Source organism: Rhinolophus ferrumequinum, chromosome 6 (assembly GCF_004115265.2).
Source record: "Rhinolophus ferrumequinum isolate MPI-CBG mRhiFer1 chromosome 6, mRhiFer1_v1.p, whole genome shotgun sequence".
Taxonomy (NCBI): Eukaryota; Metazoa; Chordata; class Mammalia; order Chiroptera; family Rhinolophidae; genus Rhinolophus; species Rhinolophus ferrumequinum.
The window spans coordinates 29117897-29144154 of NC_046289.1; the positions used below are offsets into that span (position 1 = coordinate 29117897).

The 26258-nt window shown below is 47.9% G+C and overlaps 2 protein-coding genes across 7 annotated transcripts in view; one reads left to right on the forward strand and one right to left on the reverse strand.

Annotated features, from left to right (window-relative positions):
• Nucleotides 1-243: 243 nt before the first annotated feature.
• Nucleotides 244-8075, forward strand: PIGH (phosphatidylinositol glycan anchor biosynthesis class H). 5 transcript variants are annotated; one of them, XM_033107919.1, is made up of 4 exons: nucleotides 244-494; nucleotides 4892-5101; nucleotides 5591-5671; nucleotides 7341-8075. In XM_033107919.1, the coding sequence occupies exons 1-4, from the start codon at nucleotides 315-317 to the stop codon at nucleotides 7500-7502; spliced, it is 633 nt and encodes a 210-aa protein (XP_032963810.1). In that variant the 5' UTR covers nucleotides 244-314; the 3' UTR covers nucleotides 7503-8075. The 5 variants fall into 5 exon arrangements, with proteins under 5 accessions (XP_032963810.1, XP_032963811.1, XP_032963812.1 ...); XM_033107920.1 differs by having other exon boundaries at nucleotides 5624-5671; XM_033107921.1 differs by having other exon boundaries at nucleotides 4892-5065.
• A 1646-nt stretch (nucleotides 8076-9721) lies between these two features.
• Nucleotides 9722-26258, reverse strand: part of PLEKHH1 (pleckstrin homology, MyTH4 and FERM domain containing H1) — a 48684-nt gene continuing 32147 nt past the window's right edge. For both annotated transcript variants that reach the window (XM_033107916.1, XM_033107917.1), the window contains 20 exons: nucleotides 25186-25336; nucleotides 24840-24982; nucleotides 23718-23828; nucleotides 22714-22800; nucleotides 22195-22356; nucleotides 21146-21226; nucleotides 20628-20810; nucleotides 20117-20225; nucleotides 19175-19287; nucleotides 18364-18540; nucleotides 17914-18011; nucleotides 17313-17490; nucleotides 16628-16783; nucleotides 15552-15652; nucleotides 14653-14794; nucleotides 13245-13387; nucleotides 12984-13113; nucleotides 11932-12018; nucleotides 11464-11610; nucleotides 9722-10485 (listed from right to left, as the gene is read on the reverse strand). In XM_033107916.1, the coding sequence (XP_032963807.1) occupies nucleotides 10324-10485; nucleotides 11464-11610; nucleotides 11932-12018; nucleotides 12984-13113; nucleotides 13245-13387; nucleotides 14653-14794; nucleotides 15552-15652; nucleotides 16628-16783; nucleotides 17313-17490; nucleotides 17914-18011; nucleotides 18364-18540; nucleotides 19175-19287; nucleotides 20117-20225; nucleotides 20628-20810; nucleotides 21146-21226; nucleotides 22195-22356; nucleotides 22714-22800; nucleotides 23718-23828; nucleotides 24840-24982; nucleotides 25186-25336 (2661 nt within the window). In that variant the 3' untranslated portion in view covers nucleotides 9722-10323. The remainder of the gene's footprint in view (nucleotides 10486-11463; nucleotides 11611-11931; nucleotides 12019-12983; nucleotides 13114-13244; nucleotides 13388-14652; nucleotides 14795-15551; nucleotides 15653-16627; nucleotides 16784-17312; nucleotides 17491-17913; nucleotides 18012-18363; nucleotides 18541-19174; nucleotides 19288-20116; nucleotides 20226-20627; nucleotides 20811-21145; nucleotides 21227-22194; nucleotides 22357-22713; nucleotides 22801-23717; nucleotides 23829-24839; nucleotides 24983-25185; nucleotides 25337-26258) is intronic.

Below are 26258 nucleotides of genomic sequence, written 5' to 3' on the forward strand. Positions count from 1 at the left end.
GAATGAGCTGTCTCCTCCGGGCGTATTCTGCCTTAGAAATAGAAATCAGTTTATCGAGCACAAGCGCGTTAAGAGCGGTTTTTATCTGTCCGCTAAATTGTTAGTCCCCTACGAGTCTCTGGAGTAGATAATCCTAGAATTCCAGCCGAGTAGGAGTACGAAAAACCTAACCTCCTAAACAGCCCCATGGGCTCTCGGCGCAGAACTGAGGCTGCGCAGAGCTTGGGAAAGGGCGTGGCCAAGCCCGCTCTCCGGAAGTGGGTCCAGAGCGGGCGGCTAGAGCGGCGGGACCCGCGGGGTGGGACGGGCCGGCCATGGAGAACGAGCAGAGCTTCTCGGATATCTGCGGCGGCCGCCTGGCCCTGCAGCGTCGCTACTACTCCCCGTCCTGCCGGGAGTTCTGCCTCAGCTCCCCTCGGCTCTCGTTGCGCTCACTCACCGTGGTCACCAGCACCGTGTGGTTAGCGGCCTACGGACTCTTCACTGTCTGCGAGGTAGTGGAGGGTGGGCCCCTTCCCGTGGTTAGAGTCGGGGACTCAGGTTTAGAAGGATCTTTAGGGCCCTCGGATCTATCCCGGACCTCTCGCCGACCCTCCTACAGTCGTAGGGCCGGAGGGCGGGCACTCGCTTGCTCTGGAGACTCCATTCCGCTGCTGGACAGCTCTTTTCATTACGTTCAGTGAAGTTGGTACTCCTGTACTTTATCCCTCTCGTCCGTCGCTGCTCGGCTCTCTGGTTTCAGCCGGCATACATCTAGTCCTTGCACGACAGCCTAGAACTTTAACTTCCATGTGCTTTATGTAGTACATGCTTATAGTAATTCATTTCAAGGGTTTAGAGAACTAGTAAGTGGATCGTCTTCATCCATGACTTCCACACCTCGGAGGAATCACTGAGAACAATACCTTAAGTACATCTAGTCTTCCAGAAAGTGTCTTTGCCTCCACTGTGTGTGTGTGTAGCGTGTGTATATACACACACGTTATTGAAGACCTTGATAGTTCTTCCTAATCTCTGTTGTAACATGGCAATCTAACCCCACCTCCTCCCAACCGCTTTCCCAACTTCAAGAACTTTCTAAAGAATTATGAAATTTCAGAGATGGGTAGTTTCTATGCTCAGTTTACAGACTCATGCCTATTTTTTGAGCCTGTTTGTTAATCTCTAAAATGGAATTATCATCTGTCATACCAGCTTCACCGTATTGTGAGGGTCACGCAGTAGTTTTGTGATAGCCCTCAAATAAAAGGAATCGTCCTAATTGCCCTTTTCACGATGAGTTTAGTTTCGTATGTAGTGTCCTGAATTGAATATAATATTATTCCAGGAGTGATCTGATCAGCGCTATTTATTTCTGTAATTTTTTTTTTGACTTTATTGGGGAAAGGGAACAGGACTTTATTGGGGGAATAGTGTGTACTTCCAGGACTTTTTTCCAAGTCAAGTTGTCCTTTCAGTCGTAGTTGTGGAGGGTGCCGTTCAGCTTCAAGTTGTTGTCCTTTCAGTTTTAGTTGTGGAGGGCACAGCTCAGCTCCAGGTCCAGTTGCCGTTGCTAGTTGCAGGGGGTGCAGCCCACCATCTCTTGTGGGAGTTGAACCGGCAATTTTGTGGTTGAGAGGACGCGCGCTCCAACCAACTGAGCCATCCGGGAGCTCAGCGGCAGCTCAGCTCAAGGTGCCGTGTTCGGCAGCCTTCAGTTAGGAGCACGGAGCTCTAACAGACTGAGCCACCGGGCCGGCCCATATTTCTGTAATTTGATAGAACTTCCTTTGCTGCATCCATTAACTTGTTTTGCCATCAGAGCATATTTCACAGCATGGAATTTAGCATAGATGTATGCATAATTAAGACTGCCCTAATTTATACCAAACTGTATCTAAAAGTTTGTTCATAAGTCAGTCAAAATGGTTAATTTGCCAGGACAGTCCTTCCCCCTCCCCCAAAAAGATTTAATTCATAATGTAGTTGAATTTTAATACTAGCCTGGCCATGTGGTCATGTGAGGAAGAGGGAACAGATATTAAATGCCCACTGAGTGCCAGCTGCTTTACTGAATGTCTCTTTTCAACCTTAGAAGAAAACCAGGGCTCAGAAAGCAGAATAACTTCTCCAAAATCACAAAGCTAGTAAGTGGCATACCTGGGCTTCAAACCCTGGCCTGTCTGACTCTGACACCCTTTCATTTCCACTAAACTATGATGTCTCCTCCTTGGGGAGGGTTTGCTTCAGCAAAACTTTTAGATAGAGAAGTTTATTTTTAAGCTAGTTCCCTTGTGTACTTGTCTCTTTAATCCTGGTCTATACTACCACTTCCCCCCACCAAGTACCCAGGACTCAGTAACCGCATCTTCTTTTTCAACTCCACTGAAACACTTCTTAAGAGCTATGTGTACCAAAATTTCTTATTTTTCTTCCTAGTCAAAACTCTTCATCAGGATAATGAATCTCCGCTAGGAGTGAGAATTATGACGAAGGAATTCCTTAAAACATGGCTTAACTTCAACCTAAATGAATATTGAATTGTTAAACAGAAAAATGAAGTAGAAAAAAATGTAGGTAATGATGAAGTTTTAGATAGGGATTGCCTTCTTGAAAAGCTGATATGGATCAAATCCCCTAAGGATTTTCTGCTCTTCATCCCTTCTTTTCTTCCAGTTTTTGAATTCACATTTCTATTAAAATTCCAAGTTTTTCCCTTATTTATTCCAGCCTGGAATGTTGTTCTCCCGCCTCCCTTTTCTCAACTAAGTATATGTATCAATAACTACCACCTCTGCACCAATTAAATACTATTCCTTGGAAATCTTCATGGGACATTCTTGTGTGCTTTAATCCCTCCCCCGCCACAATCCTATTTTATACTTGTAGTCAGTATCATAATATTCATAAAAAATATTTTATATATGAATTAATTAATTTTGCCTCTAATAAATCTGTAAGGGCCAGTACTAAATTTTACTTCTCTCAATTCTTCTGTAATTATAGCTTTAGTGCAAACTCTGTACAAGGCACTGTGCTAGATATTAGGCATTTAATTAACTCAAATAGTAGATATTTGATATCAAATATCAAAGTAGATATTTCTGGAACATCAGACACCCAACACATAGATTTCTCCATTCTCCAATTGTTAATCAACAAATAATTATCTAGCATAAAGGTGAGCAAACTTTTTCTTTAAAAGGCCAAATAGTAACTATTTTAGACTTTACAGATCTGTCTAATATTCTTCTATTTCTTTTTCCTTCTTTTTTTTTAAAACAACCCTTTAAAAAATGTAAAACTCATTCTTAGCTCAAGGTGGACCAGACAAAAATAGACCACAGGCCCAAACAGTTTGCAGACCCCTGATCTAACCTCTAGATCCTTGTTAAGAAGAAAGTAGAAAGATACTTTCAAAGAAAACCAGAGCCGGTCAGTAAAGTGGTAAAAAGAGATTTTATTCAGAAACTATTGCAATAGGAGAAAAGAGACTTCGTATAGAACTGGGCTCAATTCTGAATATAGCATGAACAAGTGGTAATTTATAACCTTACCACTTGTAAGAGCAGAGTGGGGGGGTCAGTGGATAGAAAATTACTAAAAGGAAACATTAGGGGGAAAGAGGGATTCTTGCTAAATTGACAGGATGCTTGCTGAATGCAGGCCAGGGTGATCAGATACCAACGGTGGGGGTTCTCCCTAAATTGACTTAGGAAGATCCTTGCTACAACTGGGCAGTGCAGACCCAACAAGGATGGACACCAAGGCAGAGGGCTTAGAAGACCTTGAGTAGAGTTAGGTCAAGGAGGGCATCTTGTCAGTACTGAAGAATAATAAGACACTTCTGCCCTCAAGGAATGACAGTCATAAATTACTGAATCTCTTGATTCTAGTAATTCTATATAATAGCTCTTTAGAAAAAAGAAAACAATGTCACATGAAAGAAACACATCAATAGAAAAACACATTTCAACTTCTGAAATGACAATAGGTTGTAAATGTGTCTTAGAATCACAGGAATAAATACCATTTGTGAATTCTTAACACATCAGTTAGTCCTTTCAGCTAATCAGTCAGCCATAATACATCAGTTTGTCACAACCCAAAACAATTAAGAGAGCCCTAAATGATAATATCTTTATTATTTAACAAAACAAGAAGTCAGGAGGTAGGAGAGTTCTAAAGGGCATAAGCTCAGTAGATTTTGTTTCTTTTCCTCTTGGTGTACTTTACTTGTCCTCAGCCTAACTTTCTTTCCACATGGTCTGACAGAATCCATAGTAGCTCCAGGTATTAAAACCTCAGAATGAAGGGACCTATCTCATCTTCCTTAGATCCTTTTTAAGATGGACTTACTTGTGCAGGACCCCACCAGCCGACCTCCCCTCACATCTCATTGGCCAGTTATGTCATGTGACCATTTCTAAACCAATCATTGGCAGGAGTGGGAACCAGTCATGATTCACTCCCAAGTTCTATTAAGAAGGTGGAGCGGTTGTTGGGTTGTTGAGTAGTATCTATTACAACTGTGCTAAGCATTTTATTATTGTTCAGTCTATGATTTTGCACTATATATTCTGCTGAGGGAGTGTTTAGAGGAAAAGGTCTGAATCCTTAAGTTTCAATTTTGGAAGAAAAATCTCTGAGTAATGGGATGGTGAATATCTTGCTGATGGAGGTTGTCTTCCCCAGACCTATGTTATTTGTTGTCTAGATGTATTTCATCAGATGCTTATCTAGCACTACAGAGCACAAATAAAAGTGATTTCCTCTTCCTCTATGCATGTTCCTCTCATCTGTTCAACTCACACCAGAACCAAGGGTTTTTTCCCTAGAGCTGATTATTAAACAGCAGACGTGTACAGAGGACCACTTGGTAATCTTACCGCCTCTCTGGCTCTCTCTTCAGAACAGCGTGGTCCTCTCTGCTGCCATCTTCATCACCCTCTTAGGCCTGCTTGGATACCTCCATTTTGTGAAGATTGATCAGGAGACTCTGTTAATCATTGATTCCCTTGGCATCCAGATGACTTCATCCTATGCCTCTGGCAAAGAAAGTACCACCTTCATTGAGATGGACAAGGTGAAAGATGTTATTATTAATGAGGCTATTTACATGGTAAGTATGTAAGTGATAAGTATTACAGGCCTCTTTGGAGGCGGGAGCCCACGGAGTGTGCCTGGGTCTACATGTCTTAATGCCTAAAGTATTTGATGTCACAGAATTAAACTTGAGGACTCTCTGCTCCAGTACTTGTAGTGTTTCCTTTTTGGCTGGCAGGTTTATAAACCATAAAAGTGAAATTTATATTGAAAAGATATGTCCCTTTATTTTTAAAGAGACACAGCAGTTTTTCATGGATAGGGAGTCAGCGTTTCAACTTTATTTTCTGGCCCAGCTTCAGAATCATCTCTGGTTGTTGCTGTTGCTGTTATTTTGCCTTTTTTCATTTAAACAATGAGAATATACCTCTCCCTCACTTCAAAAGCTATCAGGTGTTATACTACTCAGAGAACCATTTATGAAACAGTTTTGAGTCTTCCCTTAAAGAAAAACAAAATAAGTTTCACTTAGATCTCTGCTGTCTGGTTTATTTTCTTACAGCAGAAGGTGATTTACTACCTCTGCATTTTATTGAAGGATCCGGTGGAACCACATGAAATATCCCAAGTAGTACCTGTCTTCCAGGTGAGCTCAGAATACTTTGCTCAAGTTTCTTCTCCAAAGAAATCCTCTACCTTTCCCTCCTTGCTGCGTATCCACTGCTACTTACGTTCAGTAGGAATGTAAATTTTTGTTGTCAGGAGTATTTGAGGATGCCTGATAAGCTATTTTTAGTGAGAATTAGGATTTAGTTATTTCAGCTGGGAGGGAACTCGCTCCGTCTAGCCTCCCCTGTGCTCTTCACATTATCTTTTCAGATCTCTCAAGCCTCAGCACCATGCAGGCTTGAGTTGGGTGCCCACTTCTGTTCTGCTTGCAGCAGGCCCAGTGCCAGGGCAGCTTCCTGATATGTCTACTTGTTCGAGGTAGAATTAGTTGTTTCAGAAGCTCCTTTCTGAGGCAACTATAGGCTTTCAGAAATACTATAAGTTTATACAAATTTTAGAGGAAAAATATATAGCAACTCCTGCTTATAAATCACCATTCATCTACTTTGTGTTAGTCTACCAATATATGCTTTTACATAGATGTTACTGATCTATACATACTGTTATATACTATTTTGTATCTTGCTTTTTAAATTTAACAGGCATATTTACATGCATCTACAAAGGCCATTATACTTTCTTTTTTAGGTAGTAATTATATCATTATGTCGAATATTAGTTTATTTAGCTACTCTGTTTCTAGCTTTTGAAATCACATCCAGGTTATTTTTTGTTTTGCTCTTACAAAAAACAAAACAAAACAAACCACTTATACAAACATGATTAGAATAAATTACTTTATAGGCATATAAAGTAATTTATGTATGCAGTTAACTCTGCCTCACTGCCCTTTTTCACAAAGGATATAAGGCAGCTAAGCTAAAATTCTTTTGCATTATAGTTCAAAATTATTTTATTAAAGCTTATGAGTGGTTCCATAGATTTTTTTTTTTTTACAGTATTTGAGATTTGGCTCCAGAGATTGGACAACTTTACCATACTTTAGAGAATTTGTGCTTGTTTTTCTATAGTTTTGGCTAACAGTGGGTTTAGCTATTTTTTAGTTTAGTATGTAGGTAAAGGAATTTAGTTATTAAATTTGTATCCCTTTAAATGACAGAAACTTTTCATTTTTCCTTGTTATTTACCTATTAGTATTTCCTCTTGTTTTAAACTATCCATATTTTCTCTATTAATCAAGTATAATCTAGATATTGATTATGCATTTGTAACAATGTATATATTTTGGTAGCAAACTTGTTAAATATGCTTTCCATATATATTTTTCCCTTTCTGTGGCTTTTAACTTTGGTTGTATTATATTTCATTATACAAAATATTTTTAAATATTTACATATTAAACTGCCCTTGTCGTGTCTGAGGACTGTCTCAGTTTGTGACACTTCCCAAGATGGTATGTCATTATTCCTCTTGCTTGCTCTTAGACAGAGATCATGAAATTTAGGCAGATTAAAAACTCTTTTGAGCTCCTGCTTTGCACAGTTCACAGGCTGGGCTATGGGCCTAGTTAGGGATTCCTTCCAGCAAGGTTTTGTGAGGCCCGAACTTCTGCCTTTCTGAGCCCATACCTGTGCCATGTAGACCACTTGGTGTGGGTGAGAGATTGAGGTTGCACATGAATGCAGCACTACTAAGCACTCTCTTACATTCATCTTGACTATGCATTTCTCCCCTTTGGAATTCAGAGTGCGAAGCCCCGGCTGGACTGCTTGATTGAAGTGTACAGAAGCTGCCAGGAGATCCTGGCACACCAGAAAGCCCCATCCACAAGCCCACAAGCACACCAGAAAGCCCCATCCACAAGTCCCAGCATTCAGAAGGCTAGTATTGTCTCCCGTGGGAAATGACTCCTAAGCCCTGGGGGCTGGTGTGTTTTCTGTATTCTAAACCATCAGGTGGACACTCTCCTAGAAACGTGGATGGATGCAGTGGATCTCAGCCATGAGCAGGTCACTGGAAACCCAACTCATTGTGTGACGTGAGCAAAGTATTTCTGTATATGTCATGGTCCCCTTGTAAGGTTTTGCCTACTTTACCAACTGAGGGGAGACCTTAAGAAACGATATGTCAAAAGTTATGTCAACAAAGAACACTGTGAAATTCCTAAGCACACTCAAGTTTACTTTTTGTTGAAATTTGTGGAGCAAGACAATGAGAAACTGACATCAGATCTCTTGAGAAAGACGATTTCCCACTGCTGTATAAAAGTTAAGAAATAAAGTCAAGCCTTTCAGATACTGGTTAGCAGGAAGAAATTTCCTACAAAAGACACTGTCCACTTAGCTCCTGTATCTGTACAGGGCTAATTTATGATAACTCTCTTATTAGGTTGGTGCAAAAGTAATTGTGAGGGTGGCCAGTTAGCTCAGTTGGTTAGAGCCTGCTGCTAATAATACCAAGGTTGCTGGTTCAATCCCCATACGGGCCACTGTGAGCTGCGCTCTCCTTAAAAAAAAAAAAGTAATTGTGATTTGAAAGGTTAAAAATTGCAAAAACCGCAATTACTTTTGCACCAACCTATTAATAAGTCTTCACAATAAAAACATACACAATAATTGCCTTGTTCACAGACAGATGCTTTTTATTGAAAAACATAAATGTGGCCTTTCAGTCATTGCTGTGAAATACATTAATACTCTTCTGTTACTCAGCATTGTCTATGGTTTCAAAAACTCCTTTTGCCAAGAGGGATGAGATAAAAGGCCTGACAGAAATTCAGCTTGGGTTTCTAAACATGTTAAAGAAGGATAAACACACAAACTTTTGGAACCTTTGTTTGTAAGGCAGTTTCTTCTGTATAAAATTCACAAGCTAAGGGAGGATTCCTGAAGGGTTGGAAAGGAGACAGGGTGGGAGAAATAGCTTGACCCCCAAATTCAGTATGAACACAGCTCCATTCTTGCTTACTTTTTGTTTGGGATCCTAATTTTTTTTGAACTCCCACGTAGGTAATATTATCCTCATTTGCCTTCGAGACATGTAAGATATTACAAAACCACAGCTGTAATTTCTGCCTTTTACACCAGCTCTGGAGAGGGGTTTTTCAGGAGCCTGTGGTACATGTGACATGTCGACTTGTTCGAGGTAGAAATGTCCCAGCTAGATCCCAATTCCTGGGGGAAAGGCAGGAACAGAAATGGGAGATGGCTGTAAAATTGCCAGTCTTGCAAAGTCAAGTTCATTGAAAAGAGGCAGACACTCTGATGTGCTTCTTTTTTTCACATGCTTATCAGTTTAAAGGATGAGCGAGGGGACGCTTACAACAGCTGAGGTGTTCACAGAAACTAGTTGTAACCTTGCAGTTGTGTAGTGTGCAACATACACACTTTGTTGCCTTGCAGTTGTATAGTGTGCAACATACACACTTTGTTGGGATTAAAGGCTAGGGTCTTGGATGCAACTGCTAAAACCATACAGTTTTCAGCACTTTATTGACAGATGGTAAGACTGCCTTTAGAGCTGTGAACTAAAACTCAGTTTCTCCAGTAGTGGAAAATCAGAGTACAAATAAACTCTTTCGTCTTGTTTTCTGTTAGGGGAGGGTGGAAACAAAGATCATCTGTGCACTCTACAGAAGGTCTCAGTTGGGGCTGTGGGAATACTGGTGTTAGGAAGGCAAAAGGTGAAAGAGACGTTCAGTTTCTTTCAGCTGACGCTCTTAGGCTAGGACAGATATCACACAGGGTATGTGCCCCCATCCTCAAACTAGTTCCCAGCGGAAGTTCGCCAGAAGTCTTCAGGAGCAAATCCAGGCCCATGAGTCCAGAGGGGTTCTTCCGTTTCTGACTCATCTTTAGTGGCCTCACAGAGCAGCAAAAAAGCAGAGTGCATTTGCTTGGCCTTGCAAAGAGTGAGGAAACAAGTGACGACCACCTTATCCTACAGTAGTGAGCACAGCCCTCACTGAGCCTTGTCCAGTCGTTAAAGTGAGACAGAGAGGTCAGGTTGGACCTACCCGCCTGCCCTTGCTTGCACTCAGTGGGCTTACAGTCCAGTGTGAGGGAGAACAGCTTCAATCTCAGCGGGGAGAGCTTGTCCTGCAAAGACAGGCGCTGCTGCCCCGAAGGGGCACTGCAAATGCCTCTTTTGCAGTAGGGGAAGGGGAAAGATGAGTCTACCTTTTTCTCTAGCCCTGTCAACACCTTTCCCATCTGGGAAAGGACGTCTAGTTTTAGTGAGTTCTAGGCTTTTGTCAGAGTTCAGGTGAATTGGACATTTTAGTCCTATCCTATGCAGGAATGTTGGGAAAACTTCAAGTATAAATCCCCACATAAGGACGGTATACAATACAAAAACTATTAGCGTCCCTGAGAGTATCAGTGGGGAAAGCCCTGACGCCCTCAGTACCAGTAACAGTAGACATCCATCCCTATCATCGATCTGGAAGCAGGCAGCATCCAGAGCTCAGTGTTCTTGTAAAAAAAATAAAAATAAAAAAGTGGTTTTTAAATTGGGTCTGGATTTTTAAAAGTTGGGCCCTGAAACATTATAAGGCACCTAGAAAGTAAAACTTCCGTGGATACTGAAATACACATTTCACAGAACAAACCGGGTGCAGGCTGGCGGAGGGCTGTTAGACCCATCACAGTAGTATGGCGCCCCAGGATACGTATCTGCAATCCCAGAGGCACCAGGTGGTGGCGGGAAAGGGCGGGGGAGGAGAAATAGTCACAGCAACGTTGGCCCCTTGGCGGCACATGGAACAGAAGCAAAAAACTGTCGTCCATCCTGTTCCCACGGCTTGCAGGCAGCAGGCAGGTTGGTGGGGGGGTTCACAGTTGCAGAGCAATGGTTCATGTAGCTGGCCATGATGAAAGTAGCCTCTGCAATCTTGAGACGACAGAAACAAAGGAATTGAAGTAGACTTGGCCTGAATCCTGGCTTTCACTTACTAGCTGTTATACTGAGTACATAACCTCCCTGGACTTCAGTTTCTTTGTCTCTTAAATACCCACCTGGAAGAAAATGTCCAAAGGGGATCATTATTACTGTGAGGTTCAGGGGCCCAATGAAATGGGTGCCTGTTGGTCTGGAGGTCCCCTGAGATGCACAGTACCCTCCTGAGAACAGGAGGGGTTGACATTCCACTTTGGTTAACTCCCAGCTAGGGAAGGGGGCCTCCCTGGAAGAAGGGGTCTGTATAGCCTCTCAGTTGGCAGGGGTGATATTAAAAGGAGAAGGTTTGGTAAACTCCAACTTTAGGATTAAAACAACAGTGTTTCCAGTTACTCTCAGAAGGGAGTCAGGAGCTATACATCAGGACTTCGGTTTCTAAGTCTTTGTAATAGTTATTTTTGCTAGTAACATTACTGAGTAGGAATAAAGCCCTTAAAGCAAAAGAGGTCTTTGGACGGTCTTCAGGACCACAAGGAAGGGGGAGCAGGTGCAGACTGTCCCACTTTGTGACTAGTGTTGGGACAGCAGAACCCAGGATAAGGTGAGAGCATCCTGAGGAGGAAGCTGCCCTGGCACTAGGCCTGCTGCAAGCAGAACAGAAGTGGGCACCCGATTCAAGCCTGCATGGTGCTGAGGCTTGAGAGAACTGAAAAGATAATGTGAAGAGCGCAGGGGAGGCTAGACGAGCGAGTTCCCTCCCAGCCAGCCGCTCACCTACAGCTCAGCAGTGACTACTGAGGTGCAACTCCACCTGGCTCCTTTGGAGTGCTGATTGAAGAAGATAAGGCCAAAAGTTCCATTGGAGCAGGGCCCTTCGAGAATAATGTCATCACTCCAGCTTCCTTTCTAAGCTCCCAGCCCACCTCTTCATACCAGATCAGAGTAAAATGTTTTAGCAGCTCTCAGACCCACCTCGGGAACAGCCATCCGGAAGATCAGCTTCTCACTGTGGCCTTTTCCAGAGCTCTGGTCTGGAATGGTTCTAATCACAAGCATGAAGTCATCGCGGCAGCCACCAAAGGTCATCAGTGAAGAGTAGGGGTAAGTGACGCGCATTTGCTGTGAGAAAGAGCCAATCAGTTCCGGGGAAACCTACCTGTCTCCTGAGCGAGGAACCAGCATCCCCTGTCTCTTCTAAGCACATGTGGCTTCAACCAAGAAGGGAGAGTTCTCCAAGAAGGGAGAACTCGAAGTGGTCATAACCTGGAGATCTACGTCTTCAGTGTCTACAATCTGTGTCTAGACTAGAGAGCAGCAGTGCTTGGGCAGGAAGTGGGGGGAGGGGACCATGGTCACTTAGCTCAGGCGGCTCCTGAGTCCAGAGAGAAGAACACCGTTCAGGAGGAGGTGGTCAGGGAGCCAGCCCCCATCCTTCCATACCATGGTGGTGTGGTCCAGGATGCTGACACCATCCTCATTCACAGCAATCCACACCAGAGTGCTCTCCTTGGAAGACAGCTGTACAGGCTGGGGAAACAGCAAAATCGCATCAGACATATCCACAGCTAGGGATTCTGAACTATGAGATCCTTCTGAGGAAGGAGACACATCCAGGGATCTGCCAAGCAGTGTTTCCCAACCTTTTTCTCATCTTGGAAAACACAAAAGGTGATATTTGTCCAGTATACTGGAGTAAACAGACAGGAAACATGTGGCCTTGGAGCTCTGGCTGCCTACAAACAATCCCCAGGAGAGGCGTTCACTCTCTTGCAGGTCCTACGTATCACCCTTCCTGCCACAGCACACTGGTTGGGAAGTTCTGTGCTGTACAGAGGCCAGCCCTGGCTGCTCTGTCATGGGCATGGAGAACAGCCTGTTTTCTCCTAGTTCTCAGAAACTGACAGCGTTCCACCCAGTCTCCCCAGCTGAGGTGCAATTGCTTCAACCAATTTCCTAGGGACCGTACAAGAGGAAAGCAAGAATGCAATCTTATGGGCTTTAGACCCTGCCCGTGAGAAAAGTAACTATTTGGTGGACAATTCCTAGAATGTTCACTGCCAGGGCTGCAGTAGGGCAATCCAGATTTCCTGTCTCTCCTACCCAAAAAGCTGGGGAGAGACAGACGTCACCTTTTCAGAAGCTTTCCCCAACTGCCCAGAGCAAGTGGGCCCCCTCTCATGTGCCTTTATAATTAGTTGACCCTATCTGTTTTTTAGGGGTAGCACTGAAAAAGAAGTCAATAAAGGAAAGATGAGGGTCACCCAGAAATAAACTTGGCCCCAAAGCAATGAATAACTGCTGTGGATCATGGAAATGGGAATAGGCCAGAAATGGATAGAGAGATAGCGACCCCTGGTGGTTTCTAGTGTGCAGGCAGGCGCTGCAGCCTGGACCGGCTCAAATGGGGCAAGAGGGAAACGACAGCTCCAGGAGACAGGGCATTCCTGAGGGCGCGCTAACCACTCCTTCCACTGGAAACCACCTGCATTTACCTGAGCAGCAAAGAGCTTAGCACCAAAGAAGGGCCACTTCCGGGCCACCGTCAGGAAGATGCGGATGCACTCAGGAGAGGAGCAGCCTTGCAGTGCTGCCCATTTTGTGGTCAGCTGATCTGCCAGGTGCCTGATTTGGACAGATGGAGAGGAATGGTGCCAGTGAAGTGCCGACATGTTTTCATCACAACTCTGAGGCCTTCCCTTAGTTTGCAGCCCATGCCTCCCCACAGCAATGCCCCACGAGACCTTGCAACCTACCTCAGCTGCTCAGAGGGTGCCCCGTGTCTGTAGCGCCTTGGGTAGAACCTGTCCATGACCTGTTGTAGGTGATGCTGAGCCTTGGAAGGGGGTGTACCCCCAGGGCCTGGTGGGACGGGCCTCTCCAAGTCCCCGTACTCTACCTATGGTAGAAGCACATGGACATGGAGGGACAAGTCAAGAATCTGGACATGGTAGGGGTGGGGTGGGGACGGGCTGTTGAGAGAGGTGAAAAAAAACATTACTTCATTACTTGATTGGTGAGGTGTGAATGGATGTGAAAAAACACTTCTTGTGAACAGACCCTTTAATTTCACATACACTAGAGAAACAACCTTAGGGTCCTAGAATATTAGAGATTATCTAGACCAATTTTCATTTTGCAGCTCAGGTTAACTGCTTTATCCAGACACAGTTAATGAGTGGCGGACAAAGGAAAGCAATGTAGAAATTCCAGCTTCCAATCCAAAAATATGGGATACAGGGTTGAAGATGCTATAGCCCCTAGAGTACAGCAGGTCCGTGAATAACGTTTCGTTCTGTCATTTCGTTATAACGTTGCTTTGCTGGAAGTCGCAGAACTGACTGACAGCATTAAGTGAGGACTGATTTACTGTAGCGCAGAGTGTTCCCAATGTGGCCTTTGGTGTCGGACACTTGGCTCAAATCCCAGCTCCGCCACTGACCAACTTTGTAACCCTGATCAAGTTACTTACACTCTATGAGCTTCAATTCCTCATCTATTACGTGGGGGGTGAGAACTTAATGGGATAATACACATAAAATATTTAGCACAGAGCCCTCTATAGATGATTCGATAAATGTTTATTAAAGATCAACTGTTATGATTTCCCCTTCCTCTCCAGCGTGTAGAACCAGACTCTTTCTTATGGGAACCATGAAGGTATCCCGGATGCCTTTGGCAAGATGGCCTCCTAAAGCTAACAGGAAGAAGAGTCAAAGTTTGGTTCTTTTCCTAATTCTAATGTTTGACAGCTGTAAGCACAGATCTTATCATATATATTGTGTGATATACATTATTTAAAAATCATACTTAGTACAACCCTGTAAGGGCGGCAGGGAGGTATTTTTGTTTTCAGTGTACAATAATGGAAACTAAAGCACAGACAAGTAAAATGACTTGGCCTAGATCTCATAACGGGAAGGTGGCTACAACTCAACCCCAGAACTGATTTCACATCCAGAGTTCTGCACGTAGCCTGTATCAGCAGTGAGGAGCTCTGCTGGGTAAGGAGTCAGCTTCTCTCCACAGCCAGGGACAGCAAAGCCACCCTCTCCTTTGGTACCAGAGGATCTACACAACCTTGTGTTTCATGCTGTGTGGTGCCTTCCATCTTGGAGTCCAAAGATGGTGTCCGAACCCTCCTGATCTCAAACAGAACCTTACCTGGGCCATTAGGGCAGCCATCTCAAGAGCCAGTTCCTTGTTGACAGGAAACCTCCCTGCCACTATCTCTCCACTAGTTTGGAAGGCGAGCAACAGCCGCTCTCGCTCCGTCTCCCCTTTGACTTGACTCCGAAAGTACAGCCTAGAGGGAAGAGTGTGAGAAGCCAGGTCAGCTGGGATCCCAAGTCGATGAGGCCGTCTCTGCATCTGTTTATTTTGATTTCCAAGGAAAGAAACGACTCTTTATACCATCTGTGAGCTTATGTTCAATTGCCTCCAGAAAAATTTAACCAAGCAAGACAGGGCCATCAGATCTTATAGCAACAGTAGCACGTGGTTAATTCTGGATATGTTAGACTTCCTGGATTTGGTGAAGGGAATCGGGTACCAGGAATCACAGCTTATTAGGGAAGTGGATGAGTAAAGATTCCAAGACACTAATGGAAATCATTTGCCTGGAGACATGTCTGGGATGGAATTTTCTTACTCAAATTGGTAAAAAGTCAGGATGTCTACTTCTGTATTTCCTGGAATTGGTATAGGAACAATTTATTCTTTAGCCTTAAATATCCAGTGCTCATACAACATTTCACTCTCCTAATGTAACACATGAAGCCATCTCATGAAGTTGGTTTGTTTTCTTGGCAGGTGTGTGTGTGTGTGTGTGTGTGTGTGTGTGTGTGTGTACACATGAGTGTGCACACACAGTATAGGGACTGAGAGCCTGAACTGTGCAGGGCCTCAGAGGATCAAATAGGCCCCCAGCTAATGACCACCATGTAGTATTATATCTGTGGGGCCCCTGCCTGTGCAGCACAAGCCATTTAGTGGGGGATGTGAGATGCTGACACCCCAGTGGCAGCCCTCATGCTTGGTCCCACCCTTGCAGGACTCAGCACCTGTTCTTGTACATCAGCTTCAGAACACGTGTGCCACCCTCAGACTTTCCAGAGTGCAGCTCCTTCAGGGCCTGTTCCCACTTGGAGATGGCATCACAGACCTTGAAGAGGCAAAAGAGAAAGTCAGAAAAGCCCCTGATGAGGGGAACCCAAGATGCCTGCAACTTCCTCATAGACAGAGGTGTAGCCCTGGGCATGGCGTGAGCAGCAAAGCGAAGCTGCCCGCACTGGCCTTAACATCTGAGGGGGCCTCCCAGAGGCAAGGCAGGCCCCCGTCAAAACCCCTAGCCTCCCATCACCAGCTCCATTTCTATTCTACCGACAGCCATCCTTCTCTTCGGTAAATATACCCAGAGGCCTACTAGGTAACAAAGTCTTACAGATACCCGGACGTTCACAAACAAGGTATTGTGGCAGAGTTTTTCCAGGCAATGGTAAAACACTACAGAAGCCTTTGTCCTGTTGCCATAAAGAAAGCAGACACTGGACCCAAAACACTCACACTCACCAAGTGCTATAGCACATGTCCACACCTACTAATGCCCCATGGTTCTGATCTCAGACCACAATACAAGATAGGTCTTAAATCCTATTTAAGGGCCTTTAATACAGAAGTTACATAAGGATCTACCTCCTTAAAATGTGGTAGAACCTAGAAGCATCACTTAGGCCCTGGCAGACAAGGTAAGAGTGAGGCGCCAGTATGTGACATGACATACGGCGGGTCCAGGCAGACAGTTGTCAGCCCATGTACGTGTATACGTCACTGGCAGCAGGCTCGGTTGGGGCTGCTGCTGAGAAATTCCTCCCTGTCCTCTCTACACCAGCTGAGAAGCAGCTTTTCCCCTGGATGCTGCACAGCCACTGAGGGGAGGGAGGGATATAGAGATCTCTCCAGCGACAAGGACAAAAACATCTTTTCTCTGCCTGTAATTTTAGGATGGCACAGAAATGCTTGCCCAAGGGGAGCACATTGCGCTCAGCACCAAACAGGCTGCAAAACAGCCAGGCCCTCCCCGCCAGATGGGTTTTTCCCCACCACCAAAACTCCGCTGGCTTAGAAGGGAGGCTATCACCTTGACACTCCCCTGAAGGCAGTGTTCCAGATCCCTGCCAGAAGGATCGTCCGTGAAGAGGGCAAAGCCAGAGTGGGATGACTTCCTCATGCCTGTCTCCTGGTTCAGCCGCTGGAGGAACTCATCAACTGTGGAGGAGCCGTCAAAACCGACCACCTGTAGGGGAGAGGTGGTAGTCCCAGAGTGGGTTTCCTGAGAAGAGCTTACTAGGGCTAGTGGAGGGGTCTGTGTCCAGGAGGTGCAAAGGCTTGGCTGCAGGGAGGAAGAGCAAACCCAAGAGCCAAAGAAAGATTCCGTATTCACCTGCAGAGGGTGCGTGCGTAAAGGACGAGCCTTCCCTGTGGAAACCGGAATGGGACATAAGCTCTGTTTCTCCTGTACTGTCACCCTTTTGGAGAAAGTCTTTTTGTGCCACTTTCTTGGTCAGTGTCTTAGCTTCCCAGTTCACACAGTAGGTTCAAAAGATTTACTTCCAGGACATCAAATAGTGGAGCCCTTTTGCGATTCAAGCTCCTTTCTCCCTCTACACTAACACTAACCACCCCCAACTCCCACTCCCAAATCCAGACCTGTCCCTTTGCTGGTTTGCAGTTAAGAATCTGCCAAGCCAAAGGAGGCTGAGCACCCACCTGGCCCTAAGGTAGTATGAGAATACTCAGGACAGGGCGCACACACACCTCCTCACCTGGTAAGTCCCATTGGCGAAGTGCACGGGGATGCTGAAGGGCAAGGAGTGGTGGAAGGGGTTCCGCAGCAAGATGGACACCACTTCCATGCGTGACGGCCTGGCTTCCCGCTCCCCAGTCTGCAGGGTCCGCTCCACTGCCCGCTGGCAGTAGGTGGCATACTGACCAGTTTCATTTCTAAAAAGACAGGTGAAGGAAGAAGGGAATAGAATCCACTCTTCCCTGCCACCTTGACACCCTGACTCCCTACCCAGGCCTGGCCAGGACCAAGTCTGCAGATGTGGCAGGCTGTGAAAAAAGCCCTGAAGACCGGCCTTAGGTGTTCATTTGCCATTCAGGGCCTATATGAACATGGCAACATAGAATGAAAATTTGGGGGCAACGTAGCTTCACATGAGCCCCCACAAAACATCCACGCGTGCCCAGATCCACATGCCCATCTGTGTACACAGCAATGGGTGAAGTTTCCATGACCTCTGAGCAAATCTCAGAGGGTGGGGGAGGGGGTGAGCTGATCCATCCTGCGTCCTTCCCCTGTGTCCTCTCAATCATGCCACAGCCAGGAGAGCGACAGTGGCAGAGGAAATGGCACTCACTCACCTGGGATCTGCATGGCGTTGGAGTTGCTGTTTGACATACCAGAGGAAGTGGTGCTGAGGCAGGAAAAGTGGGGCACACAGAGCCAGGAGCTGCCAGCACTGCCAGGGGACACAGGCAGCACGGGGTGAGTGCTGGGTCTGCAGTGCTGCCGGCCCTCACAGTCCTGAGCTACAGGGCCTTCAGCACTCTTTCCAAACCGGAGCCCCCAATTTCTCTGGGGATTAGGACGGCCAACTTGGTCAGGCTTTGCCCAGAATAACAATGCCACAATCTGACTGTACATAGACATCCAGAAGGGGCAAAGAGAGGGCAGCAGCTTTGAGCACTGAGGCTGCCCACTGGCTACCCGCTCAGAGAATATCTGCCCAGTCACCACCTTCTACGTTTCCCACCTTCTGGGCAGCCCTTACCAATGGCTCCTGTCAGCTGTTCCACCCCGGGGATGCCCACCTGCATGAGGGAGTACTTCTGAGGTGGGCGGCAGCTGGTCTGCTTCATGAGTTGGCAGTAGATCTCGCTCTGCAGCTCAGGGTGGACCAGGCAGACCTGCAGGGCCGTCTGGGCCAAGGACACGTGGTAATCCACCGAGGCGGCCTCCACAGGCACATTGATGAAGAGCTGGCAGGACTGGCAGGGAAACGAGAGTGGGCACAGGCAGCCCAACAGCCCCTCGATGAGCGTCCTCTGGGACAGTGGCTAGACTGGGCTGCCCCCCAGGGCTCAAGGAAGGCTCCAGTTCACTGCAGACGGCCCTTCTAAGAGGGAGCATTGTTGCTGCTTGAGAGAGAACATCTGTGCGGGCTGAGAAGGCTACTTTGGATTGAATCTTTCCTTCTTTAAATGTTTCCATTACATAAGCAAGACATATTCATTTTTTAAAAATATAGAATATTCAGACGGGCACCAAGAACATTCTAAAATAGGTCAGAATCTCACAGGTCCAGAAGCAACATAAATCTGGCCTTTCCTGCTGTGCCCTGCAGATGTAGGGGAGCTCCTCCAGGGGGAGTTTCACCGGCACCTCGGCAGGGCTCGTGAACAAAGTCCCAGGGCTTCCGGCCTCTGCCACACAGGATGTGGTGGGGACGCTGTGGGACTCTTTTCCTTTCTCTGCAGAGCCCTCTGTGGGCTACCCCCGAGCTGCATGGGTCTCCTCAACTTGAGGATCACCACAGTGGGCAGAGCTGCTCAAGGGAGAGCCTGGGCACATGGCAAGGGCACCTGCCACCAGTGGGTGGACCTGCGCCTGCTCCCACTTTACCTTGAAGAGCTTGAGGGCCTCCGTCTGCAGGGCCTCAGAGGGCAGGGTGGTGAGCGAGGTGTACAGCCCATCTTTGCTGTAACACAGCATGGGGTGCTTCCAGAGCGGGGAATCTGCCCAAAGCACAGCAGCGGAGAGCAGCAGCAGTTACCACTGACGAGGGAACTCGCCTCCACCCTCACCCCCACTCCTACGTAGATCGGTGGGGAAACACAAGGGTTTACCTGTCCGGGACACATGGCTTGAGCTGGGGTTCATAAACCCAGAGTGGGGGGTATGCAGCCGTGCACTGCATTTAGCACACTCACAAGCATGGCTCACAGGAAGGTGGCTACTGCTTTGCTAGTGGGGCTGCAACCGGAGTGAGTGTGTGAGGCTGTGGGCATCTGAATGCACGCAAGTGTGTGCAGGGGAAGCCCGCTCCCTGCAGGGTCGGGTCTGGATGGAGGAGTGTGTATCAGCCAGAAATAGACAAGCCGTGGAGCAGCAGGAAAGAAGTATGGTGGTGTGTGTGCTGTTAGTGCCTCTGGGTCCTAAGAATCAGCAGTGAAATAAAGACGCCCAAACATCCCAGGCTTTGTGGTTAGCCTGGTCCAATTTAGGCTTCCCTTGCTGATTAACAAATCCTAACTATAGATTAACTAGCTACCTCCTTTCCTCAAGCCTCTGCCCAGCCAGCAAAGCTGCAGGTTAATCAAAGTAAAACATTGACCCAGGCCACTGAAAAGTCTGCTTCCCAGATAAACTCCCCTACATAGAGTGGGTACCTCAGTAACTTCCCCAGCGACAGGGGCCCTGGAGCCTGGGGTGGGAATGTCCTTCTGCGGCTTTGACTGTGTTAAAACAGCTTTGGGGTACAGTAGTGCTTTCTTTGGGTTCTTGGCCAATAATTACCCAGCCGCCGCCCTCTAACCCAGGCCATGATGACCACCCTTGCCTTACCTGGGTCTCCCTCACCATCCATCAGTTTTCCAATGAGCTGCTCATAGGCAGTTCCCACCTTAGCACTGCTGCCACCTGCAGCCACCGTGAGGTGGTAAAGCCACGTCTCCTGAAAGAAGATGGAAAGCCATCTGATGGAACTGGGGTGGGAAGAAGGGAGGCAAGAGCTCCTAGGAGGCTTCCTTGAAGGGGCCAAGCCCAGGGTGGGTGGGGTTCAGCTTGTTTGGTTAGCACAAGTCAAGGCCACCAATCTCTAAAAGGAAAGACTCAGGATCAGGCGACCACGAACCCTAGTTTCTAAGCTTGTGGTTCTATCTCGTAGTCCCAGCGAAGAGATGCTGGCCACTGGGAGAGAATTCAATATAAGGGATATTCCCAATCAGGGAATATTAGTTGCCAAAATGTCTGGGAGGGAAATAAATGTGAATTTGGGGAAGCTCAGGGGAAAGAGAGAAGGGAAGATGAGAATCACAGGTCCCAGGTGGCCACGGGGCTCAGCTCCATCCCTTACCTTTTCATGCTTGGTGCCAATGAGGAGGTAGGTGGGGCTGTGCTCTGGGGGGTGGATCACCAGGGTGCAGTGGGAGGAAAGCAACTGCCGGGTTCCTCCAGCCTCATAATCCTCGTCTGAGTCACAGGACCGATCTACTTCCTCTATGCGTGCATCCCGCACAGGCAGGTGGCCCAGGGGTCGCTGCGAACATGAGCCTTCCGTGAATGGGAGAGCTAGCAGGGGACAGGGGTTAGGCCCTGTTGGGTTAGAAATCATGGATGTGGACAGATGACAGGATGGAAAGGGGCGACTCCTTGGCTGAGGCCTGCTTGGAGAAGTGCAGACAGATCCCTCAGGCAGTCTGTGCGACATGCACACTGGCCATGCACTCTAGAGGGAGCCAGGCAGCTGGCTTTGTGTTTGTGGGGTTAGGTGGGGTCGAGGATAAAGCTGGGGCTTTCCATCAAGACATGGAGCCACAGGAATGGGGGCTGCGGCGAGACAGAGCAGGTGCTGTCGGGAGGCCGGGGAAGTACCTTGTCCTCATGGCTCCGATAGTAGTAGAAGGTTCTGCCAACGAGAGCACACCAGACCAGCTTGGAGTGACCGTGCTTTACCTGTCAGACAGAAAGGAACCGGCATTACTAGAACCAGGGGACCCTAGAAGTAAAACCAGCACTGGCAAAGAGAAGCCACAGGGAGGCAGATCTCAAAACCCCTGGTCAAACGCAGGTCCTTAGTGGAGATGCCACCCAGACTCCCTACTAACTGAAGCAGCCTTTTCACAGCAAGGGGCCATGGTGTGTACCATATGACACCCCATCCATCCTTGTGCGACTTGCCAATAAAAGATTAACCAGGCCAATCAGATGTCCTGTCTCAGGAATGTGAACATGGGAAAAATGTGCGAGTCAGCAGAGGCTGGAGTTATAAGGCTGATGAGAGGAAGGGAAGGGCCTTGACAGGCAAGTGTAAATCGTGAGGGGACAGCAGCTGCACACAGGCAGAGGAGACTGAAGTCAACACAGACTGAATGGGGCAGTGGAAGCAGAGAGAGAGCGAGCCCGCAAGTACCGAGCTTGCTCCTACAAGCAGCTTTGCTTCCTGAAGGTGTTTGGGCCTAGTTAATGTGCTTCCTTGCTAACCTCCCTTTTCTTGGGGTTGACGTGCTTCTCTGCTCCTTGCAACCAGAAGAGCCCTAACTAGAAAGTCTTTAGGGCAGGCCTGGGATAGTATGTCTTTGAGTGGCCACACCTACCTCCCCTAGGTAGCACTATTCCTCCTCACTATTCATACTGGTGGGTACAGGTGGAGATGCCAGGCAACCCCTAAGGATCTCCAAATGGGTACGAGACATTCCTTTCCTCCCTCTGTCTTGAGAATAGCTGATCTGTTTCCAGGGAATCATTCACCATGATCTGAGTGGTCAGACCATGTTTGAGGCCAATCAGCTAATCCTTGTGAGGAAATGACTAGAGAAAGGAGCTGTGTGTAAGGAGGGGACCCACTGCCCCTTGCCACTCCTGTTGCTGGCTCCCCAGACTCTCAGGAGGCCCGCATGCCTCCCCCACTAGCCCTACCACACCTTGGTCAGCCAGCCCTTCACGGTGGGCTTGGTGCCACCCTGAGGCAGGGCTGGAGGCCCAATGGCCTGGACCTTCAGCAGGCTCTGTAGTATTCGGATCCACTCCTCCAGCAGGCTGGGTGAGTCAGCCGTCAGGTAATAGGTTTTCTTCTCAGAGATGAGCTGTGGAGGAGTAAGGGATTAGGGAGGGGGGCCAGGGAGACAGGAGGATAGAATAACAGAAACATAGCTCTGAGGTGGCACAAATCCCTGAACGCCTTGGGCCTTCCTTCTTCCTACTGTGGTACTCCCTCCCTTCTTTTCCTCATCTTGTTCTCCCTGTCTCTTCTGCCTTCTCTCTATCTTTCACATTCTGTCTCCTCTTCTTTCCCCATACTCACAAATTAGGATCAGACCCAAATGTTGATGTGGAATGTCTTGCACATATGCCCATTTTGCCCCATTTTTATCTCTATCATAGCTATATCCAAACCCAGAACCTCTTCTGTCTAAAATTCTAGCTGCCAGGACCATGCTCACCTGGAATGTCTGTGCACCCTCTCCTCGAACAATTTGGCAACGGGAGTTCAGTTCCACTTGACCTTGAGGTTTCCGGATGACATCACTCTGTAAAGAAAGGAATGGGAAGGAAAGAGGTTGGAGCCTTCCCAGAGTACATCATTTCCCCTCAGATCTTACTCCAGGTCACAGGCAAAGGGGAAAGTGGTTCCTAAGCTTTCCTGGGGTACGGTAGGATGGGTAATTTGTTCTGGATCCTGGTTCCAGCTAACATGGAGCAATGATTAGAGACAGGGGCCCTGCTGACCCAGGCCTCAAAAAGTATGGATTGAGCCTTTAAAATTTGGGCAGAAGCCACCAGGTTATTACTGAGCTATAAAGCCCTTAAATTCTTTCCACTACACCTTTTAATACCAAGTATGGCAAATAAGTGGCATATATATCACTATTACCATTTCCAGTGCCATTGCAGGCATTACTAATCAATCAGAGCATGCCTGCTTATGGAGTGATACAGGCCCAGGATCCTTGACGTGGTGTTTGACACAGCCACTACCAATCAACTAGAGTTGCACAAGAGACTCCTTTTGCCCTCTTTTAAACATTAACATCGGTTATCCAGGGAGGGCCTCTCAAACTAGGTCCCAATATCCAAGGCTCCCTAATTCCAAAGAGTGTAGGAAAGAGATGGAGGAAGCAATGGGCACTCCAGCTGGAACAGTTCTTTTATAGGACCAGGCAAAAGAAGAACTCAGCTTCTAAAGAAAGAAAGAATCTCCGAGTCAACTCATGTAGAACTGCCTTTGCCTGCTCAGTGCCTGATTTCACTGTGAGAACTAGTGACCAGCCTCTTGGTACACGTGTAGTTCAAAGCCTCAGCTGTCCAGCCAAGCTGCCTCTCCCCACCTGCCAGACCTTTGCCCTCTGACCGTGGGCCACACTGCCCCTCTTCTAGCACCCCTGTCACACAGTCCTAGGCCTGGGGTGGAGTCCTAGACTCCAGTCCTGGGGAAGGAGGGTCTCACCGGGGACTTGTAGTACAGAATCTGTCCCTGTCTCAGGACAAACCAGCGCCTCTTCCATGTCTTTACCCGGCTCCCCATTTTCAGCAGGTACCCCGACTTCTCCAGTGACTCCTGCAGTGGTGGAAGGGTGCAGAGAAGAGGGGTGAATAGAGGGGAAATCACTGAGGTTCCTGGACATCACACAGGCCAAAATGACCCAGGTGAATCACTGCTTTGTCATTAGAAAAATAATTATTGATATTTACAGGGCACCATGCTAAGGGTTCAGAGAGGACTAAATAAAGCATGGATGGCCCTGCTATGGAAGGGTCCTACTGGCTCGGGAATACACCTGACCATGAGAAGATGGCAGATCAGGGGCTGCGTAAGGGAGAGGCCGGCCAGGGAGGGCTTTCGGGAAAGAGCTAAACCGGCCTTGGAATGAGAGGTCAGCCTTTCCTTCAAAGATGAGCGGGAGGAGGAAGAAGGCCATGCAGGCAGCAGGGAAGGGAGAGAGAGGTTTGGGGAACAATGTGCACATCAGCCAGGCTTGGCCAGAAGGTTCATGGAGCAGGAGAGGGGAAGACAACAGTGGCACGGAGTGGGGGTGGGGAGTGGAGCAAAGGCTGGGAGTGACACATCTTGCTTTACTGCTGGCTCCGGTGTGGAATAGCACATCTCTGTGCCGCAGGCCCACTCATCCATAAAATGGGGTAATAATCCTCAGAGGATTGTGAGGACAAATGAGATAGTGCTTGAAAAAGCATAGAGCATGGTGCCTGGTGCACTGTAAGAACTCAATTAATGTTAGTTCCTAGAATTCCAGGGTCGGCGTGGAGCTAAAACGAGGTAACATGTGTAAACTCCCGGGGCTTGGTGGGCCACAGTAGGCTTTTGAACTGGCCATTCCCGGTTTGATGAGGAAGGCTCCCTCTCCTTCCTCATGGGGTCTGTGTGTACCCAGCTCCATAACTGCACCCCTCATCCCACATCAGAGGCAGCCTCCGGCCCCCTCCTGCCCCCCACCAATACCAGGGACCCCTCCTCTCACTGCTGCTACTGGTGTCTTGTGCTGAGGGCACCAGGCAGGCAGCTCCCACCCTGTCCTGCCCCAGCCCCAGTGGGGCCACGCTCCCAGCTCACCCCGCCAAGGCCCAGCCCGTCTATGGAGTAGGACGAGGTGCGCTGTAGTTTGTGCTCAGGCTCTGAGTAGTCACTGTCCAGGGAGCAGGCGTCCGGAGGGATGGCATAGTCGCCCTCAGAGCTTAGCGAGGACATGGAGACACCTGGCCGGGGCGAGGAGTCAAGGCCCGGGTGCCATGCCTGGCCCAGAAACTCATCCACCCGAGACCCCTGAGTCTGGGGCTGAGGGTCATGGCAGAGATCAAGCAAGGACCCCACCACCACCACCACCATGGATGACTGCCTGTGGGAGGAGGTGAGGGGTCTCTTGTTGTCCTGCATCCCTTCCTGCTTCCCTTCTCCATACCTCTCTTGATGGCCCGGGGGCTGCCCAGTCCGCTGGTCTTCCTGGACTCAGAGCAGGGGACTGAAGTTCGGAAACTTGCCTGAGAGCTACAGTCGTCGTCGGACCCAGAGGACTCGTCCACAAAGGGCACGGTGCTGATCTGTGTGGCTCTCTGCAAGACAGGCCCCCTCCCCACTGCGGCTCGTGCTGCAAACCAAGCCCCATCCCACCTGCACTTGCACTGGCTCCAGGTACCCAGGGTGTGGCCAACAGAGCCTGTCTGGGGCACATGGATGCCACCACCCGGCCAGGGCACCCAACACACAACCGTCCCTTCCTGACCTTACTCCTGTGTCCTCACCTCCATGCTTCTCCTCAGGCCTCCCTCCCCCCACACCATCCTCTGTGCTCTCCAAAGCAGCAGCCCATCCCAGCTGAATACCTGACCACTGTGACCCCTACTCCCTGCCACTAGGGGGCCAGAAAGCCACATCACAGGTCAAGTGTGAAAAGGGAGCTTTAAAAATGTGTGGGGATAACAAAAGGAGAACTCATCTCACTGACAGACATTTACAAAGACTGATTATCTCCAGGTAGGAGAAATTGTGGAGAAACGGGTACCGTGTAGTGTGATAAAGTTTTTTAGAAGATAATTTGCCATTAACTGTCAAAATTTAAAACATGCCTATCTTTTGCCCAGAAAGTCCAGCTCTAGAACTCTGTCCTACAGAACTATGTATATATGTGCACAGAGATGTACTTGCACAATGTTCATCACACCATTGATTTTAAAGTAAACAGAGACATGGCCTAAACTGTCAATCAGTGGAGGACAGGTTAAGGTAGTTATGCCTCTACACTGGCGGGGACTGGACCGACCTAAAGGGGAGGCAGAGCCGTGGGCGGAGGTATGGCAGGAAGACCTGGCACATGTTTGGGTGAACAAGCCAGGGGTAGAATGACATGTATAACGTGATCCCTTTTGTGTGCATGTGTGCGTGTGCACCTGTGTGAGAAAGACAGAGTATGTGTAATGCATTTGTAGAGGCAGCAGGGGGCCTTACAGAATAGTCACCAAACCATCACTGACAGTT